The sequence below is a fragment of the Danio rerio genome, chromosome 16, assembly GCF_052040795.2.
Source record: "Danio rerio strain M-AB ecotype USA chromosome 16, GRCz13ab, whole genome shotgun sequence".
Taxonomy (NCBI): domain Eukaryota; kingdom Metazoa; phylum Chordata; class Actinopteri; order Cypriniformes; family Danionidae; genus Danio; species Danio rerio.
In genome coordinates this window covers 23,813,277-23,834,761 of record NC_141036.1, presented here as the reverse complement: position 1 = coordinate 23,834,761, position 21,485 = coordinate 23,813,277, and the positions used below count along the sequence as shown (strand labels likewise).

The window sequence follows — 21,485 nt, the reverse complement described above, 5'->3', positions numbered from 1 at the left end:
GTTTCATTTCCACTTCTGTTCATACTTCCCACGCGGCTCCTGAACGATCACTCTGTTCCACAAACTGAATGTTGTTTACTACTTTATTACCTGTTAGTCACAATCTGCAGGTTCTGTTCACTGAAGCAGACGCGCGCGCGTCTATCATAGTCCGCCCTCTGTAGAAACAGCTCACGGTCAGCTCACGTCATGTGTGATTTTGCGGCCGCCAATACATCATTATATGAAGACAGAATGATAATTTAGGGTGAATTGTACCTTATAAATACAGTATGTGACTCTTTCAACACCATTAGGAGGTATCCATGTCGCTGTGCAAAGTATGTAAATCACTGTGAAAACTTTAAAACGTAGGCTATGTTTGACCCAGTATGCGTGTCAAAAAGCGGACGAGTCTAAAGCAATGACTGTACAACCCAAATGTTGAAAGACGTCTGATTTTGAGAGGATGGGCCATCCTCTATTTCAACTCCACTCATCTTAGTCTGCTTACATTACTGCTGCTGCAATCTGAACTCACGTGCGACAGCAGGTGGAACGTAGCTCACGTGCAAACAGCTCAACTAATAAGAGAAAACGGACGTCATATAGTAATCAAATCGTCATAACGCCATGATGCATATTGTGACATTTTTGCATCGCAATAAATCGTATAACGATAAATCGTTACACCCCTACCGAACACCATTGTCAATATCAATAAAAAAACGATTCGGTGTGACATTTTGGTATGAAAACTATAGTTTTATTAAAATGTGGCTGCTGAGCACGCGCCTTGGAAGCAATGCCAATAAGCTTAGGCTTTAAATTTGTCATTTCCAATGAAGGCATGTGCCGCACGTATGTGAGCGACACGTACATGTTGTGCAAGCAGCACACAAATGACTCGTGGCACATTTTTCCTGCGTAATTAGTTGAAAAATATCTAAGCTTTACCGAATGTGGCAAGTACACCACAATTCAAGTAAGTAAAACTAGCCAATCTGCTTCACACTTTGTATTGAATATACACATTTCAGTAATAACGGCAGACTAATTACCTCAGACAAAGACTCAAAGACAAAGACAGACTTTTACTTTTCGCCATAATCTTGTCATCCTCTGAGAAAATGCTTGATGGTCGCAAGGTGTCTGTGAGCGCAAACCCATTATAATGATCAAGGAAACCACTTCAGATCAGAATAACAACACATGTAAAAATGAGTGCCGTATAGCAGCAGTGAGAAGATTGTAAATAAAAAAGGATGCCAAAATGGCTTTTTAGTTTCTTTTCTTGTGCGACCCAGCCACTAGCACCACAGTTTTAAGCATAAGGGGAAATATAGTCATACAACTTTACAATTTTTAATGTTTATTATGTATTTAAATAATGATGGCTGGTTCATTAACCTGAAAGTTCAGGTTTGATTATCATAATTGTTTTGTTTACAGAATTTTTATTCACACCTTTCAGATGTTGATCTACCTTAGTTGCACACACTTTGTAACACTTTATTTATCAAGTATAAGAGTCTCTCTCGAACGATATGAAACATGATATAGTGATTTTATATTTGTTTTGCAATATCCCCAGCCATAAGTTAGGATAAGGAGATATAATAATTGTTATAAAATTATTATTATATAATTATCTAAAATTATTCTGTGAATGTTTGGTAACACACCTCTGCACAACAATCCACAAAATTTTATGCTGTTTAAGGACACATGATGAGTGACTTACCACGGTGATACATACTTCCATAAATATACTTTATTGTCTGACAATCCACGCACACACACATGCACTCACCTGTCTACTGTCATGTTTGGAGGAAGAACTGCTATTGCTGTGAGATGGAGAGGAGATTTTCTGGGACATGGTGGAACTTTTCTCCTCGGAGCTCATCTTGTGCTTTTAGTCAGACGGTAAAGAGGAGGAAACGGAGGAGAGGAAAAAAGGGAGTGGGGGAACCAGTTGCTCAGAAGTTGTGGATCTCCATGTTTATCCAAAGCCTGGACACAGAGTTGGAGCCTGCGGACATATCAAGGGAGAAAGAAAGAAAAAAAATCGATCATAAGAACCTCAACACGATGTCAGGCTTTCATCTATACAGGTAATGAACACCACTCACTGACCACAGGATATCAAATAGCAGAGTTTTCTGAAAGCCTTGGTCAGCGAGAAAGAAAGATGCCAACGTGATTCACTGGACATACTATAGATGTCGTTCCCAGATCGTCTCCCACTCATCCAGCTCCTTCGAACTATGATTAAAGAGTTATGAAAGTGTGGGGGCTACACTTAGTGCACACTGACTCTGAATCTGGGCTTTGTTTATAGCAGTAACAGACGTCAGTGATCGCTGCTCTGTAGTAACCATACTTTCTTCCCTGTCTCATCTCATCCTGTCTGTGTGGTTCTCATATGAATGCAGAACAAAATGCAAATATGCTCTCGCTTTGTGTCGGGGTTTGTTTGAAGTCATGCGTCACGACAACACCATATGCATGCTCGTGTTACAGCACCTGTGCCTAGTGTCAAAATAATATTGCAGGTTATGGGGTGTGGTGTGTGAGTCAAAAACAAACACACACACACACACACTAAAGTGATAGTTTGGATGTTAATCCACTCCCCCTAGGCAATACAGGATGTGCTGTAGGTAAAGCATGCAAAATTATTCATCAAAACATTGCTCATCTTGGATGCTATAACTTATGAAAGGGAAATATTATGTTCAAATGTGCGATCTTAATCTGGATTTACAAATTTCCTTATGCATGATAAAAGCTTGTCCTCCATACCATCATGAACAGGCACTTGGGAGACTGTGGATTGCAGGTGATAATGTTGTAATTAATTTTTAGTTTCTTTCACAGATTATTAGTTTTGCATTATGAGACATCAGTGTATTATCTGGAGCCATGACTATTCATTTTGATTTGCCGCATTTTGTCTTTCAAAGGGGTGGATATGATTTATTATGAATCATCAAGGACTATGGTCTTATTTAAAAAAATGTTTTACTGAAGAAAAATATTATTGTTTCATCATCGTTATCATCGTTCATCAATGTTAACTAGGTAAGTTAGGGTAATTAGGCAAATCATTGTATAATGATGGTTTGTTCTGCAGACAATCCAAAAAAAAAATTGCTTAAAGAGGCTAATAATCAACCTTAAAATGTTTATTAAAAAATTAAAAACTGCTTCTTGCCAAAATAAAACAAATAAGACTTTCTCCTGAAGAAAAAATGTTATCAGACACACTGTAAAAATTTCCTTGCTCTGTTAAACATCATTTGGGAAATATGCAGAGTTCTTTAGCCCATCACTGAGTTTATTTATTTACTTATGAAAATGTGTAATTTATTCCATTTTTATGTCAATTTTAATATTATTATTTGAATAATATGCAAATGTTTATATGATTTTGTTATGATTGCCAGTGGTGTTGTCTCCGCTGTCAATTTAATTCCTGTAGTTTTTAGCAATCGCCAGCGAGGTTTTCTAAATGGGACATTACTGCTGAACGAACTACAATTCCCAGAACCCACTGTGCTCATCAACTTCTGCAACAGCTGACAATAAAACAGACACTCACACACAGACAAAGCTGCTGCTCATCTAGACTTATTACAAAGACTATTTAAACAGCACACACACGCATCATTGCTGAGTCTTGATTTTTTATTTTGTGAACCTTACAACATGGTTTCCTTGACTTCTTTGTTTGAACCTTGTTTAGTTTGTTTTACCCTGTCTGCTGCCTGCCTTTTGACCATCTGCCTCTTTCTATGATTATGACTCTTGGTTTTCCTGTATACATCTGTTTGTCCCTGTGTTGACAGTTGCTTGCATGACCATTCTCAATAAACCTGTGTTTGGAGCCGCGCTCCCTTGTCAGTGTCCCGCTTCACAATACAGATTTAATTACAGTACAGATTGTAATTTTTTTTTTTTTGTCTTTTATAGTTATATGAAAGACCTGCTTTGTTTACCAAACAAATTGATCTAATTGGATTTGCAAAGTAAACCATAAATAAATGTTAAAAGTTATTATTTTTTATTAGATGCTTTAAGTTTTTAGTTACGATGTTCTGACCCTGCCAGGGCTCGAACCAGCAACCTTCTTGCTGTGAGGTGATCATGCTATCCACTGCCCACTTATATTATATTATATTATATTATATTATATTATATTATATTATATTATATTATATTATATTATATTATATTATATTATATTATATTATATTATGGCAATGCAGTGGCGCAGTAGGTAGTACTGTCGCCTCAGAGCAAGAAGGTCGCTGGTTCGAGTCTCGGCTGGGTCAGTTGGCGTTTCTGTGTGGAGTTTGCATGTTCTCCCTGCGTTCGCGTGGGTTTCCTCAAGGTGCTCCGGTTACCCCCACAGTCCAAAGACATGCGGTACAGGTGAATTGGGTAAGCTAAATTGTCCGTAGTGTATGAGCGTGAATGAGTGTGTGTGGATGTTTCCCAGAGATGGGCTGCGGCATGAAGGGCATGCTGCGTGAAAACATGCTGGATAAGTTGGTGGTTCATTCTGCTGTGGCAAACCCAGATTAATAAAGGGACTAAGCCTGAAAGAAAATAAATGAATGAAAATTATATTATACAGTGCATCTGGGAAGCAGTCATAGCGCTTCACTTTTTACACATTTTTCATGTTACAGCCTTACTCCAAAATGGATTAAATTCTTTTATTTCCTCAAAATTCTACACACAATTCCCCTATAATGACAATGTGAAATAAATTTTTAAAATAAAAAGCTGAAAAATCACATATGTTCATAAGTATTCACAACCTTTGCACAATACTTTGTTTATGCACCTTTGGCAGCAATTATAGCTATTATAGTCTTTTTGAATATGATGTCACAAGCTTGGCACACCTGTCTGTGGGAATGTTTGCCCATTCCTCTGAGCAGTACCTCTTAAGCTCTATCAGGTTGGATGGGAGGCGATGGTGTACCGCCATTTTCACCTCTCTCCAGAGATGTTCAATAGGATTTAAGTCTGGGCTCTGGCTGGGTCCCTCAAGGACATTCACGAGTTGTTGAGAAGCCCCTCCATTGATATTTTGACGGTGTGCTTTGGGTCGTTCTCCTGCTGGAAGATGAACTGTCACCACAGTGTGAGGTCAAGAGCACTCTGACATTGCTGCATTTATCTTTCTTTCTATTTTGACTAGTCTTCCAGTTCCTGATGCTGGAAAACATCCTCACAGCATGATGCTGCCACCACCATGCTTCACTGTAGGGATGGTATTAGCCTGGTGATGAGTGGTGCCTGGTTTTCTCTAAACATAACGCCTGGCATTCACTCCAAAGAGTTTTAATTTTAGTGTCATCAGACCAGAAAATTTTGTTTCTCATGGTCTGAGAGTCCTTCAGATGCCTTTTGGCAAATTTCTTGTGGGCTGCTATGTGCACTTTATTAAAAAGTGGCTTCCGTCTGGCCACTCTACCATATAGAACTGATTGGTGGATTGCTGCACAGATGGTTGTCCTTCTGTAAGATTCTCCTCTCTCCACAGAAGAATGCTGGAGCTCAGACAGAGTGACCATGAGGTTGTTGATCACCTCCCTGACTGAGGCCCTTCTCCCCCGATTGCTCAGCTTAGATGGCCAGCCAGCTCTAGGAAGAGTCCTGGTGGTTCCAAACATCTTCCACTTCTGGATGATGGAGGCCACTGAGCTCATTGGAACTTTCAGAGCAGCAGAATTTTTTTTTGTAACCTTCCCCAGCTTTGTGCATTGAGACAGTCTTGTCTTGGCAGTCTACAGACAATTCCTTTGTCGTCATGCTTGATTTGTGCTTTGACATGCACAGCCAACCCTGGGACCTTATATAGGCAGGTGTATGCCTTTTCAAATCATGTCCAATCAACTGAATGAACTCCAATTAAGCTGCTGAAACATCTCAGGAATGATCAGTGAAAACAGAATGTACCTGAGCTCAATTTAGAGCTTTACAGCAAAGGCTGTGAATACTTCTATCCATGTGAATTTTCAGGTTTTTTATCTTTAATAAATTTGCAACAAGTTTAAGAAATCTTTTTTTTACATTGTTATTATGGGGTATTGTGTGTAGAATTTTGAGGAAATTAATAAATTGAATCCATTGAGGAGTAAAGCTGTAATATAAAAAATGTGGAAAAAGTGAAGCGCTAAGAATACTTTCTGGATACACTGTTTTAATTTATATTATATCATTATGCCTGCATTTGTATTTTCTTTTTCAGCAGATATTTTAAAAAGCATATTCCACTGACTCTGTCTCTCTCTCTCTCTTGTTCATTATAAACAGCAGCACGTGTCACAGTGTGGGACACAGGAATAAAGCAAGGTTAATTAGATTAGTTATGTGCAATGCAACCAAATAACCTTCATTCCCATCAGCCTGTGGAAGTCAATAGAAAGACAAATCTCTCTCCATCCCAGACATTTGCTACGTCTTTTAGCAAAACTGTATTTTCGCTCAAGAATCTTGTTCTCTGGAGGATTATTACCACACAGGAAATTGTGTGTATCACCTCTTAAACTAATGAACATCATGATGTGTCAGCATCACTTTAAGATTTTAAGAATTAATCACTTCCTGTGAGGATGAAGTCATCTGTGTTGCTTAATAAAGCACTATAGTGTCACGTCTTTAAAATTTATGCCCAGCTTTTGTTAATTTACCCTGACATGTTACAACTTGAGTGACTGAAAACCTATAACCTAGACTGGAAAACATTCTGAGAGAGTGATCTGTACTGACCATGTCCTGTCAAATTAACACATTCAGAGTGAAAAGCAAAGACAGATTGCCATTTACAGCACAACTAATATTAAAATGCATTCAAAAGGTCTCCTGTGACCACTTCTGAATTTCAATTTGTTACTACAAGCTGAAAAACCACAAACCAGTCATGGTGTTACAGCCAATTTGCTTGAAATTTATTGTCACCACATGTTGAAACAAAATGCTCATTGTTTTTTTAGTTAACTACCAAGGCTGCATTTCCGAATAACGTTGTCTCCTTGTTGTCTCCAAAGCCAGATCTTAACTAAAGGTAAAGAATAGTCCAGTAAATAGGCAAAGGTCAGGGCAGGTTGAAAACAAACAGCAATCCACAAAATCAGGTATCAACTGCAACAAGTAATCATAGTAGTCAGAATGGGTGCAAAGCATGTTTGGATGTATGATCCATGTTAATTTAATTTAATTTAATTTAATTTAATTTAATTTAATTTAATTTAATTTAATTTAATTTAATTTAATTTAATTCATCTTTATTTCTATAGCCCTTTAACAATATAGCGTGTGTCAAAGCAGCTTAAAATTAAAACGACTTTAGTCCAGTTTTCAGAGTTGAAGTTTAGTTCAATTCAGTTTAATTAAACTGTTACTGCTGAAAGCCCAAACACTGAATGCACAGCTTCTTAAGTCCCAAACCAATGATGAATGGTTGGAAGAGCATATATAGATGGAGTTCCCTCTAGTCAGTCTGGTGGAGTCCTATAAATGGCTCCTATTATGCTTTTTTTATACAGCGTTTTAATATAGGGCGGCACGGTAGTTCAGTGGTTAGCACTCTCGGCTCACAGCAAGAAGGTCGCTGGTTCGAGCCCCAGCTAGATCAGTTGGCATTTCTGTGTGGAGTTTGCATGTTCTCCCCATGTTTGCATGGGTTTTCTCCAGGTTCTCCGGTTTCCCCCACAGTCCAAAGACATGCACTATAGGTGAATTGAACAAACTAAATTGGTCGTAGTGTATGTGTGTGAATGTGAGAGTGTATGGGTGTTTCTCTGTAGTGGGAAATCCGCTGTGTAAACATGATGGATAAGTTGGTGGTTCATTTCGCTGTGGTAATCTCTAATGAATAAATGGATTAAGCCAAAGGAAAATGGATGAATAACAGGTAGTCCTAATATACATGTATAGTCTGTATTTTTGGGCATAAAAATATCTACAAAGTTACAAATATTATAGTTTACTCCAAAAATGGAGCTATTTCATTGTAAAAAAAAAACCAAAAAACCTATTAGAGCTGCACAATTAATCAAAAAAAGCTCTCGATTCAACCTCCTAGATGATCTTAATCCAGCATTTCTACGATTCTACGAGAGAAGCAAAGGAAGGGCTGCTCGATTTTGGGAAAAAATCATAATCAAGATTATTTTGGTCATAATTGTAATCAAGATTATTCAAAACGATTATCAGTTGAAGTCAAAATTATCAGCAATTATCCTGAAATGTTTTTTAAAATAAATATTTTCCAAATGATGTTTGACAGAGCAAGAAATTTTAACAGTATTTCCTCTAATATTTTTTCTTCTGGAGAAAGGCTTATTTGTTTTATTTTGGCTAGAATAAAAGCAGGTTTAAATATTTTTAAACCCATTTTAAGGTAAATATTATTATCCCCTTAAGCAATATATGTTTGATTGTCTGCAGTCATACAAAGACTTGTCTAATAACCCTATGTAAGCCTTTGAATCGCACTTTGAATCTGAATGCTTGTAGTTTGAAAAACATCTAGTAAAATATTATGTACTGTCTTCATAGTAAAAATTAAATAAATTATTAGAAATGAGTTATTAAAACTATTATGTTCAGAAATATGTTGAAAAAAATATTCTTTTCATTAAACAGAAATTTGGGAGGAAAAGGGTTGCTATATTCAGGAGGGTTAATAATTCTGACTTCAAATGCAGATATACAGTTATTTTCCACCTTCCAAAGGAAAGAGAAATAAATACAATAGAATAAAAATATGTAACAAACTGTGCTTTAAGCATCTTCACTGTAAGAAAAACACTTTATCAGAAGTCCTTCAGTCAAGAGCAGTGAGGGATGAATGAGACCGAATACTGACCGCATGCTTCTGACTGTGTGTGTGCGGCGCACACACGCAGAAGCATGCGATCTTTCGCGCTTTAAAGAGCAACATGTGTGTACAGTATAACTATTTGGATTAATAGTCACAGCCCTAGGCAAAAGCGGCTGCACGAGTCTTTTCATTGTTTCACATACAATACTCAGCGACATGGACACCTTCAAATGATGTTAAAAATGTCACATATCGTATTTATAAGGTATAATTCACCTAAAAATGTCATTTTTGTCTTCATATAAGTCTGTATTCACGCCCGGGAAATCACATGTGATGTGAACTGCTGACCGTAAACTGTTACTACAGAGACGGCGGGCGCGCGCCCTACTTAATGATAGATGGGAGCACGTCTATTTTAGTGAACAGAACCTGCATAGGCTGTGAGTAACAGGTAATAAAGTTGTAAATAATATTCAGTTTGTGGCACACAGTGATTGTTTGAGAGTCGCGTGCGAAGTATGAACAGCACTTAGCAGTAAAAATGAAACCAAATGCATGCACATTGTTTGAATGAACACATTTTAGAGCTATGATTGCAACAATCATTTGATGTTTTTTTCTTTCATAGCGCACACACAGCTGTGCATGAAATTAAATGTTTACAGTGTCAGTATAACTACTCTAGCCTATATAATGTTGATTTTACCAGTGAATAAGATGATCTAACAATGTTGTCAATGACAGATTGCAAGCATATATCTCAAACAGAATTTAACATCAGAATTATTATAAGTAGAATAGAAGTATTTATAGAATCCAGTAGACCCACACATAATATTATTATTGTTGTTTTACCATATGTTTGAGAAAAAAAAAACAATAATTACTGCCGACTCATATTAACCTTTATTTTACATCTACAGAATCGTGAGACAATTGTGATCTTTATTTAAAGCAAAAAAAAAAAAATTGTGATTCTCATTTTAGCTAGAATCGTACAGCTCTACCCGCTATTAAAATTTCCTGTTCATGGCTCGTTTAGACACCAGGAATTCTAATCTAGGGTTTGTGTTGTTTCTTTGTGTGCAATCCGCTTAATCAGTATTCTAAACTGTAAGCGATTATATTGTGAAATATCTGACATTCTGGGCTCTATTTTGACGATCTAGGTGCAAAGTTTAAAAAGCATGGTGCAAATGCATTAAGGGCGTGTGTAAATCTACTTTTGCTATTTTGAGGTCGAAAAATACGGTCTGCGCCCTGGTGCATGGTCTAACAGGGTTTTGCTTATTCTCTTTTTGAGTTATGGGTGTGTTTTAAGCATAACATGCATTAAACCAGTCAGATTCTCATCTCATTTTCCCTTTAAGTGTTTTAAGTGGAGCATTTGTTATAGCAGAGTTTGTAAGTGGAAAAGCTAAATGCTTCATTAGCGAAAAAACAGTTAAAGAGACCAGCGTTGTACACACTCCACTAAAGACATCCATTATAATTTTTTTGATTATTTAATATTGTTTGTTAAGCACAAAGATATGTTTCAAAACTATTTCTAAACTCAGTTCTAATTTCCATCAAATGAATAAATAAAAAATAAAAACGAAGTGTAAGTGCATCTTATTCCTATGCCCCGTATGGTGATGCATATATTGCCAAAATTCTTCAGGAGGAAAAATCTAAACTTGTTTTTATTAAAACAAATATGAATATGCATATTATAAAAAATATTGCTAATAATAACATTATACACAAGCAAATTGTCATGAATAAACCCCCCGGACATGAAGAAGGCATGGAGGCAGTGTTTTTTATATTTATGTAGAAAATAATATTTTTTTGTAATATCTTAATTCTTAATTTTTTTTCCTTAGTAAAGATATTTGTGTATTGCTGTACATTATGTGTGTATTAAGCAATGTGTATGCGTTTTGGACCACTTAGGCATATAACTATTGTGCTCTGTGCTCGACTATACTATATATTGACATACTATATATTATTTGAAGATAGAATTAGTATGTCCCAAATCGTAGTATGTTGAAAAGAGTACGCTAAAGGTTCCCGGATGGTCTACAGATTCCGTCCATACTCTAATCCCTGATATTGCCCACAGTACATTGCAGGTTGGACGTTAGAACTACAAACGCAGTTAAAAAGTGTAAATAAACTACAAAAATGGTGCACGCATGAGACTAACTGTCAAGTAGATAGGCTTTGGTAAAGATGTTTGTATGACTGTTAATTAATATCCAGCCAACACACATCCCATTTTCTGTGTTATATTACATCTGTAACAACAATACTGAACTTATATGTTTGGATTAACCTGCTGCTGCTTGTCCAATGCGGTAAGAAATTAAATATAACAGAAATGTGGATGATTGACAGGGCTCATAACTAATCAACACAAGGATCTGTTAATAAGAATTTAGTATGTCCCAAAGCTAGCAAACTTTTCTGTTACACACTCAAAAGTAGGCTTGGGCGGTAATATGGTAATATGGTATACTACGGGATCTAGATGTCAGTTTCAATACCATTATACCGTCACAAACAACAATGCACTTAAATAGGAGACAAGTATTAAATAATAAATAGTATTTATTTAATGCCTCCAAATGCGTATATGAGACTGTCATCACGGGACAGTCTGGAGGAGAGAGAGAGAGAGGTGAGGTAAGGCAAGTAGCGCACCAAGTGACCAGCAGTTTGGCAGTATTTCTGGTTTCGACCGAATGAGAAGGGGGACGTGGTAAATACGAACTAGAGGTCTGCATTCCCGCTGCTGTACCGGGGGAGCAGACCCGATTTCTTGCGGTTCGGGAATATATTTCCGAATAAAGCACGGGAGCGCTCAGTAACTCTGGTGTAATTTGAAAGGGAGCGGGGCAGGCGCGAAGTCTAACAATATCGCTCCCGAGCGAGTGAGCACGCGCACATCCAAGTGGATGCTGTCTGTTTGTTTGTGTGTGTGTGTGTGTGTGTGTGTGTTTGTGTGTGTGTATGACCACAGGTGACCGCGAACCTAAGGTCGCATTTATGGTATTCAGTTTCTGAATGGTTTAGGCATAAGCCAACAGTCTGGTGATGCTGTCTAAGCCTTACATTTTAATTTTTTATTTATGCACGGTAATACCGGACACCGAGGTAATATAGGGTGGAGGTTTGACGGCATAAAAAATTTGGATACCGAACAAGCCTACTCAAAAGTATTTATTTTTCCTTTACAAAAAAAGTATACTTTTAGGACGTAGTATAAAGTATGCAAAGTGGGACGCAGCCAGTGTGAATCTGATGTGAATAACACATTGTTATAACATGGCAATCTCCCATATAGACTACATTGTGTATTTTACAAACCATAAATGATTTGTTTTGTTAGTACTCATATATTCAAATATACAACACACAACATTTTTTTTATGTGACATAACATAAAAATAACATCAGGTGTTGCTTAGCAGATGGAAGTGGTTGCTTTGACCAGGAGGTGTCAAATATGTAATGCCTTTTTAGAGCCACTGAGTTTGAGATCATGTTTTAGTACGCCCTCAAAACAAAGTGCATACTTTGTAAAAGAGCATAACAAGACCCCTTTAAAACACAAAACAATTTACAAATATTTCAATATGCTGGATATTTTTAATAAAATTCCTCCATATTATTAAGGAAGTTAGTGGGTTTCTTTTCATGCCAGATGAGTCACATCAGTCAGCATGAAGTCAATTGTCTGAATTGTACAGCAACTTCCTAAACCTCTTACTGAGCAATCTAGGATACAGATACGGCTAATTACGGTCACAGCACGCAGTCGCTGTGGCAACTGGTTTGTTCCGGTAAACAGACTCCTGGTTGTGAGTAAACGGTAGTCTCCGCTGTCGCCAGTCTCACCTCATCCTGCGCCACTTCAGAAGCCAACAGAGAGCAGCTGCCTCCGTATGGCACACCAATTATTTATTCATTCACTTTCCACTGATCACACTCAGTGCACACCTATTAGACACAGCTATATACACAGACAAATACAATGGCCACTAAATTAGGTACTGTTCAACTGCTCATTAACACAAGTATAATCTAATCAACCAATCACATGGTAGCATGCCAATGTGTTTAGGTATGTAGAGGCATGCTGCTTTCCAATTTGTATACTATCTATCTGAAATAGTATTTTGAGTGTCCCAGATCATAGTATGCTAACGTTAACCAAATGATCTACTATTTCCTGTAGAAATTCAAAGAGCAAATATGTGCATGCTCCAACAGCTAATACTACTTTGTAGTATTATCAGTGCAAAATTGTTGAAACCTTTTACTTGTGTACATGTATGTAAATTTAGGTTCATTCAGTTTTGAAATTAATTTCAGTAATATTATTGACTCATATGAAAATGCTCATTCGCGGCTCTGTTTTGTGCATATGCCACATTTTTAAACGAGACCAGGTATTTTGAAATGAGTCAATTACTTTGAAGGTCACCTATGATGCAAAATCAACTTTTAGATGCTTTTTGGACAGAAATGTGTGGAGAGTGTGTACATAGTCATATTGGGGTGATATAAACACAAGTCTCTCTTTTAAATTTCCTGATGACAAAATAAGACCCTAATCCCACTGATTTTGTGGCCCAACACACTGTGATGTAGCAGTGCGGATTTCCTTACCCACTGATATTGACTGAAAAGCGTGTTTTATCACGTCTCAGTATTAACATGTGCACAAAATAGAATTTGCAAAAAAAAAAAAAAAAAAAAAAAACAGAATTATAGATATGTCCCAACTCTCCTCAATACAACTAAAGCTCAAGAAACAGTAAGTGGTATTGTTTTATAGCATAACTATACTTTTTGGGCTACGTATTTTATAACCACTGGAATAATAACAGCAGCATAGTGTACACAACTAGAAACGAGGATGGTTCAATTACATGACAGTAATCCTAGTTTGTGGATGTTAAATATGTGCTGCGTTAAATTATGTTAATTTTGTATAGTAAATGAATTGATCTCTATTGGAGCTGCACGATTCTGGCTAAAATCGCAATTTTTTTGGCCTAAAATAAAGATCACGATTTTCTTACAATTCTGTAGATAGATTTTTCCCGCAATTGACAACAAGAATGAACATAGAAGCTTTGTCTGATTAACAAGCAGCAGCTACATGTGTTTAGAAGAATTTAAAAGGCCAAATGGGCCACATTTTCTAAAGTAATACTATCTGTATTTAGCTTTTCGATTGTACGGTGGCTCTGAACTGTCAAAACACCTATTAAAGTGTTTTTCGGACATTACATGTTTGTATATATTATGTACATTACTGTAACTTGTTTTATTTAAGATCATTTAAGCTGATTTCAGTTTTTCAGTTCTTTCATTTTCATTTTCATTCATTCATTCATTTTCTTGTTGGCTTAGTCCCTTTATTAATCCAGGGTCGCCACAGCAGAATGAACCGCCAACTTATCCAGCAAGTTTTTTTATGCAGCAGATGCCCTTACAGCAACCCATCTCTGGGAAACATACACACACACTCATTCACTTATACACTCCGGACAATTTGGCCTACCCAATTCACCTGTACCGCATGTCTTTGGACTGTGGGAGAAACTGGAGCACCCAGAGGAAATCCACGCGAACGCAGGGAGAACATGCAAACTCCACACAGAAACGCCAACTGAGGCGAGGCTCGAACCAGCGACCTTCTTGCTGTGAGGCGAACGTGCTACCCATTGCGCCACTAATATAACCTATTATTTTATGCAACAGTTAATTTGCTATGCAGAGAAAAGGAAATTATTTATTTTTGGCATTCTGTTTTTTGTGAAAACAATAATATAGGTCTTTATAATCACATTGCAATTTTTTAAATTACAGTTTTTTTTTGTTTTTTTTGCTTTGAGAAGGCTATTTAGTTCATAGATCAGATCAAATTTTTATCAATATCACATTTTGCACTATTTATATTTATCAATATAATTTTATAATTTATCAATATAGGCCAAAAAATCCATATCGGTGCATCCCTAATTTAAATGTTTAGGTGCAAAACAGCTACAATTCCCTCACACCCAAACATTTACATTTTTAACAGGGTATAATAAATCATTGAATTGACATTTTGACCTGAAACACAAAATACTTATTTTTAATAAGTTATCAGATGTTAAGGTTATATCTTGTAAGATTGGAAAACAGGAGCCCTTTAATAAAAGAACAATGCTTTGTGTTTTTTTACTTTAGCGTTTGTCTATAATTATGACTTAGATCAAACCTTAATTTAGAGACAACGATACCAAAATTCAGAACATTCCAAAAGGTTTAGAAAGTGTATCCACACTCACAGTATGCAATATTAAAAAATGCTAAGACCATGGACAGACCGGTAGTCCTGAACTGACTGCTGTATTTCTGATATGCTAAAGTTTTAGTTTTTTTTAGCTTATACAAAAGCAGAATTATGCAGAGCCAAATATATACAAGAGCATTTAACCCATGAACATACATGTACAATAACCATCTTACAAAGACATGCAGAAGTGCAAACCCTTGCTTTGCAAAGCAGGCTGTTTATCTGAATAAAAGCTCTCACCATTGAGTCATGTTGTCTACGCAGTTGAATTCATTTAGCTATTTTCCAATATGCCAACACAGACACAAAACAGACTGATTACAATTGAAAATATAGACATTGTATGTGTGTTAGATCTGAGCTATTTATGTTTTTCACAGATTTTCTACATAATTATTGTGTTCCTTAAATAGCACATTTGTTGTGCATTGAGTTCATAAGGTCACATGGTCATAAGTTGCTTTTTGTCTGTTTCAGATTGCCTTCTCTATTGAAGGGGCTCGAGTACTCATCGTGAGCTTCAAAGCAATATTCTGGCATCATTCACTTCCTTTTATGTAACTTCAAATCCATTTAACACTCAAAGAACATAAAAATAGAAAATTAGACAGAATCCACTGACATTGAAACGTTTGAATTTAAAAAATGGAATCCCATAATAGCTTCATAAAAGCAGTTTTAGTGACTATATTGTTCATCTTCTGAGGCTATGAAAAACTTTTTTTGAGAAACAGAAGACCTATAACAGGTCAGTGAGTTTATTTATATAAGTCAGACTCATAAAAGAATCATTCGGTTTTGTGCACCAGATCAAGTAAAAGAATAAAGACATTCAGTTTATCTATTTATCCCTAATTTGACAATGCTAGGTGCATTTCCAAATAGCAAAGATTTACGGTTCTATCTGATCAGGGGTGCGTTTCCCAAAACCATCATTAGCCAATTAAGTTTGTTGATTTGCCAATTCCCAAATTTGTCACTCCAACGAACATTCGCAAAATGCTTTGCAAACTTGAGCACTCGCAACTACGACTTTGGAGCTGTCGTTCGAAACATAGTTCATTGCTGTGTTCTATTCCCAGTTATCCTCCCCATGCCCTATTCATTTAGAACATTCTAACATTCAAAGTTGGAATTATTAAAAATAAAACAAGTATTAAGGTCATCTCTCTTAGGTGTAATTTGCTTTCAAACGATTTTCAAAGTTCAGTTTTAGCAATCTTCATGTATACAATTGTGTTTGCTTTGCAGTGCATTTTGAAAATATCGATGTAATTTTAAACACAGCCTCAAGCGAAAGCTATAGGTGACCTATTATTTAAAAGTGGAATTTATATGTCTCCAAAGCTTGTGAAAACAAAAAGTAAACGTTAATTCTTTTAATTTATAGTGGATTATTTATTAGGTATCTGTACTGTTTATGACACGGGCCTGCTGGTTAGAACTTTCGGCAGTGGTTTACATGCGTCAAATTGTAAAAGTATAGACTTTTCTAAAAAATAAATAAACAATACCCTACATAATAATAATAATAATAATAATAATAATAATAATGGCGAGGCAGTGGTGCGGTAGGTAGTGCTGTCGCCTCACAGCAAGAAGGTTGCTAGTTCGAACCTCGGCTCAGTTGGCGTTTCTGTGTGGAGTTTGCATGTTCTCCCTGTCTACGCGTGGGTTTTCTTCGTGTGCTCCGGTTTCCCCCACAGTCCAAAGACATGCGGTATAGGTGAATTGGGTAGGCTAAATTGTCCATAGTGTATAAGTGTGTTTGTGTGTGTGTGTGGATGTTTTGCAGAGATGGGTTGTGGCTGGAAGAGCATCCACTGCGTAAAAACTTGCTACCTACCTTGCTACTTACTACCTACTGCACCACTGCTTTTATATATATATATATATATATATATATATATATATATATATATATATATATATATATATATATATATATATAGCTTATAAATGTTTATTGTTGTGCAGCTGCTTCAGCTTCAGATGTACGGCAGCTTGCACTTGTACAAGCACAGGGAGGAAAAAAAAACAAGTCATTACAGAGATGTTTGTTATCAGCTCAAGCCAGAGATCCAGCAGAGCAGGGTCAAAAGATCCGAATGGTGATATGTGAATCTTTGGTCATTGGGTCGCAGAGGAAACAGGCTGTAGAAATGACCCACATCATGGCTCTCCAACACACAGGCAGCCGGTCGGAATAAAAGATTCATTAATGCTGTGTGCAATCCAAAGACCCTCTCACACTACATCAATTATAGACACTGAAATAAAAGGCAGATACACCGGCACTCCACTTCACTCTTTAATCAAAACTCTGTTGTGACATGACAAATGGCAGCTGTTGTTTAGCACAATTTATGACTTATTTAGTATTTATAAAGTGAAGAAAGTGAAAGCAAAAATGGCTTAACAGTCTATTTTCACAGAATCGCAAGTGAAGAACACACAAATTCAACATAGCAGAAAGACTCCAAGTATGGATGCACAATACTGATGGTGACCAAGCGCCAACCTCCCACTCTCCGTCGTAAAGCTAATACGAAAGTAACTGAAATTGCAATTCTTCAACATTTCGCTAGTCCTGGCTCCATAATAGAGCACATTTCCATTGAGCCCACTGTTAAAACTTTACAGCAGAAAAAAGGTGTTTGCAGCCTGGTACAAAGAACGATTTTGGATCATATAGCTAATGTTACCCTTCATGACAACTGTGAGGGGGGTGAATTTTTTATAACTCATCAGTTATATTGTTATATTAAATCTGCATAATTAAGGGAGTGGCCACTTAAGTGACAGCTAGGTCTCACTGGTTGCCATCACTTCACCTCAGCTGATTCTGGCTGATTAGCTGCTGAACTCAGCATATACATCATATTTTTGTTTTGTTTTATGTGGCTTGCACAGTCAGTTGCCTTTTGGAATTATTTCCTACAATTATCAGATAACATGGCATGCTGTGTGCACTTAATTGTGTTCACAACCTCACGTGGCCTCCATTTCCCAGATGATTGAATTTTTTATATATTTATATATCATATGTATAAATGTATTTGTTTTATTTAAGATAATTTATCATTTATAATTTTCTTTAGAACTGTAATGCACTCCAGAAACTGACAGATTGATTAACTGTAGGCTATAAAACACTAATCTGAAACGTCTGTGGTGGTGACCTCAAAATCCTTGTACCTACAGTACAAAGCTTCTATTTTTAGTAATGTGAAAAACAGCTCATACTCATAAAGCTTTTTATCTATCCATTTGTTAAGTGTGACGTCATGCGAATCAGCTTCCTTAGACCCAGAAACAGTATTCCATATGTCACCGATGCATTATGACTTACAAGCGGATTGTAATTATGTCTGAATACTAGCACGATATTGAAAAAATACTGATATTGCAATATTTTATTTTACTGTGTTAAATATTGCTATATGAATAGTTTCACAAGATAAACAGCTTTATTTTGCAGTTTTCTGAGGAGTCTAACATTATTCAGGTACAGTAATAACAAATTATTACTTTGCATTGTCTTGTTTCTATTCCAAATATCGAAAAAAATCTTAGATAAAGTAAGAATATTGTATTTTTTCACCTTCAGAAGAAATAACTCAAAATGAAAAGCTTTTCCTTCTAACAAGCAAAAATATATGCCATTAGGGTAAGTAAAATGATCTTGTGTTCACTTTGAACTGTAGATATTTGGACTAGAAACAAGACAAAAATAAGCAAGAAAATAAATCAGTGTTTGGACTAGGCTTGGGCGGTATTACGGTATTATGGTATACCGCGGGATCTAAAAATAGCAACGGTGTCAGTTTCAATACCGTTATACCGTCATAAAATATTAAATATCCTTTATTTAATGCCTACAAAAACGTATGTGTGGTTGTCATCACGGGACAGTGTGGAGGAGAGAGGGAAAGGAAGGGGGAGAGGGAGGGAGAGAAGGGGGAGAGGGAGGGGGAGAGGTGACGTGACGAGTCGCGCTTCAAAGTGTCCTGCAGTTTGGCAGTTTAGACTGAACAGAAGGGAGACGTGGTTAATATGAACGAGAGGTCTGCATTAGAGCTAAAGATCTTTGACCGAACCCGGCGAGACCCGAAAAAATCCAAATCCCTGCATTAAAATCCATCCCTGCAAAGGTGAAACAAATGATGACGAAGTAGTAAAAAAAGAGAATTTTGACGGCGGTCAAGCCAGTCACTAGCTCATAAGGAGCGGTTATTCCAGCCGCAGGTATTTCGCGGTCGCTCATACACTGCGTATTACGGTAGAGCCCTAAACCGCAAGCTGACAAGTAAAAAGAAGAGGCCATTCGCTAAAGTGAAACTGCTGTCATGGAAAATTAAATGCATGTTCCTGACTGGTAGAAGATGAACAAACAATCCTACCAAAAACTTGCAAAATCAGCCGGATCAGAACTCTGCATCTCGACCTGTAGCCGCAGGAAAGGGTGTTCAGCTGCTGGACGCACCATGAGTGAGAGACTGCGCTAAAGCCAGTGGATTTAATAATGTTCCTCCACAAACACACGTAGCCTAATCTTGGTGCGTAAAGGGTTTTTAAAATATAAATAAATATTAATTAAACCATATAATCATAATGTAGACAGAGTATACAGGCTAATGGTGGCATTATTCTTTTATTATTCTTCACCGCCGCCTTAATGCCAGATTGTGAAGAGAAGTGGAGAAACACATCTTGCAGAGCCTTTATCTTAATTTCGTTATTGCCAAAATACCCGTCACCATTTAGAGTTTATTTTAATTTGACTTGTTAAGCAAGATTACTTTTCATTGGTGTGTAGGCTAATTTAAAGGCTAAGTGCATGTACCTAGACCTATAGAGTGCTGAGATGTTACGATGTTACAGCTGTAGGACTTATTTTATTTCTTTGTTCCAACTTTCAAGTGGCCTATAGTCTACGCTTGTTACGAATAAATGATGTTAAAACATATAAATGACTCATTCTTGAAAAAAAAAATGCATTAGAAATGTGTGCATGAGCACATTTCAATGTAGGCTGTGAACGGGTTTGGGCTGTATAAAGCTGTCAATCAAAATGTACCTGTCGGACTCGGGACCTATCGGGTATAACTGCTGTTCCGCGGGAGCCGGCCAGATTTCTTACGGTGTGGGAGTAAATTTCTGAATAAATCGCGGGAGAGATGTGTGTGTGTGTGTGTGTGTGTAAAAGGGAGAGAGAGAGAGAGAGAGAGAGAGAGAGAGAGAGAGAGGTGCTGTGCGTCGCTTTGCGCGCTCTCTCTCTCTCTCTCTCTCTCTCTCTCTCTCTCTCTCTCTGACCGCGAGCCTAAGGTCGCATAGAATGTATTCAGTTTCTGAATGGTTTAGGCTTAAGCCAACAGTTTGGTGACGCTGTCTGAGCCTTACGTCATAATTTTTTTTATTACGCCGGTAATACCGGATACCGGGGTAAAATATGGAGGCGGTTTGACGGTATCAAAATTTGGATACCGCCCAAGCCTAGTTTGGACCCTCAGTATTAAATATTAAACCACACTGAACTGAGCTAAACTGAACTTCAATTCTGAAAACTGAACTGACACGGTTTCAATTTACTAAAATCTTTCATGTGAAACTGCTTTAACACAATCTACATTGTAAAAGCGCTATAAAAATAAAGATAAACTGAATTGAATGAAACGAATCAAAAAGACAAAGATATTTTAACATTGTAAACAAACAAAAAAGTCCTTTTAAAAAAAATCACCAATTCTTTGCGCCAAGTTACATTAACTTGTAACCTGCAAATCAAAAACATTAAGAGCAATCAGGTAATCAAAAACACCTTATATTGCTTTCATCCATGCTGAAATCATATAGATTACAGAAGATTAATCTTCTGCCACCCTAGATTAATAAAGAGACTAAACTGAAAAGAAAATGAATGAATGAATGAATATTGCACAGCCCTATTACACATTGTTTTCTTTTCCGCACCATATTCAAAGGTTAGCAAAACATTGCTCAATTAAATCGTAGGAAAAACAAGGACAGCCCTTGTTCCATTGCTGCTACACCGGTTTAAAAATTCATGTGATTGTTGTTGGTGTCAACACATCATTAGTCAGCAATTTTTCTAGTGATGTATGATTCACACTGATACGCAAATATCTAATCTTGCTGTTTACGTATTAGATGAATGAGACTACAAACTGATCTAAACATTGAAATCTATGTGTTTTTCCTGCTTAAATGATTATGGGTCAAATAAAATCAGAATTGGGTCTCTTGAGCCATACAGTTTAAATGCGGCCTATGAGGATTATCTTCAAA

General features: G+C 36.8%; 1 protein-coding gene across 3 annotated transcripts in view; it reads right to left on the bottom strand.

Moving 5' to 3' along the window:
* The window catches only part of osbpl3b (oxysterol binding protein-like 3b), a 173,092-nt gene that overhangs the window by 98,810 nt on the left and 52,797 nt on the right, over positions 1–21,485 (bottom strand). For all 3 annotated transcript variants that reach the window (XR_015511331.1, XM_087286935.1, XM_087286936.1), the window contains exon 2: positions 1,793–2,014. Coding sequence is in view for 2 of the 3 variants with exons in the window: in XM_087286935.1 (XP_087143061.1) it covers positions 1,793–1,888 (96 nt within the window). In the remaining variant the exon portion in view is untranslated. The remainder of the gene's footprint in view (positions 1–1,792; positions 2,015–21,485) is intronic.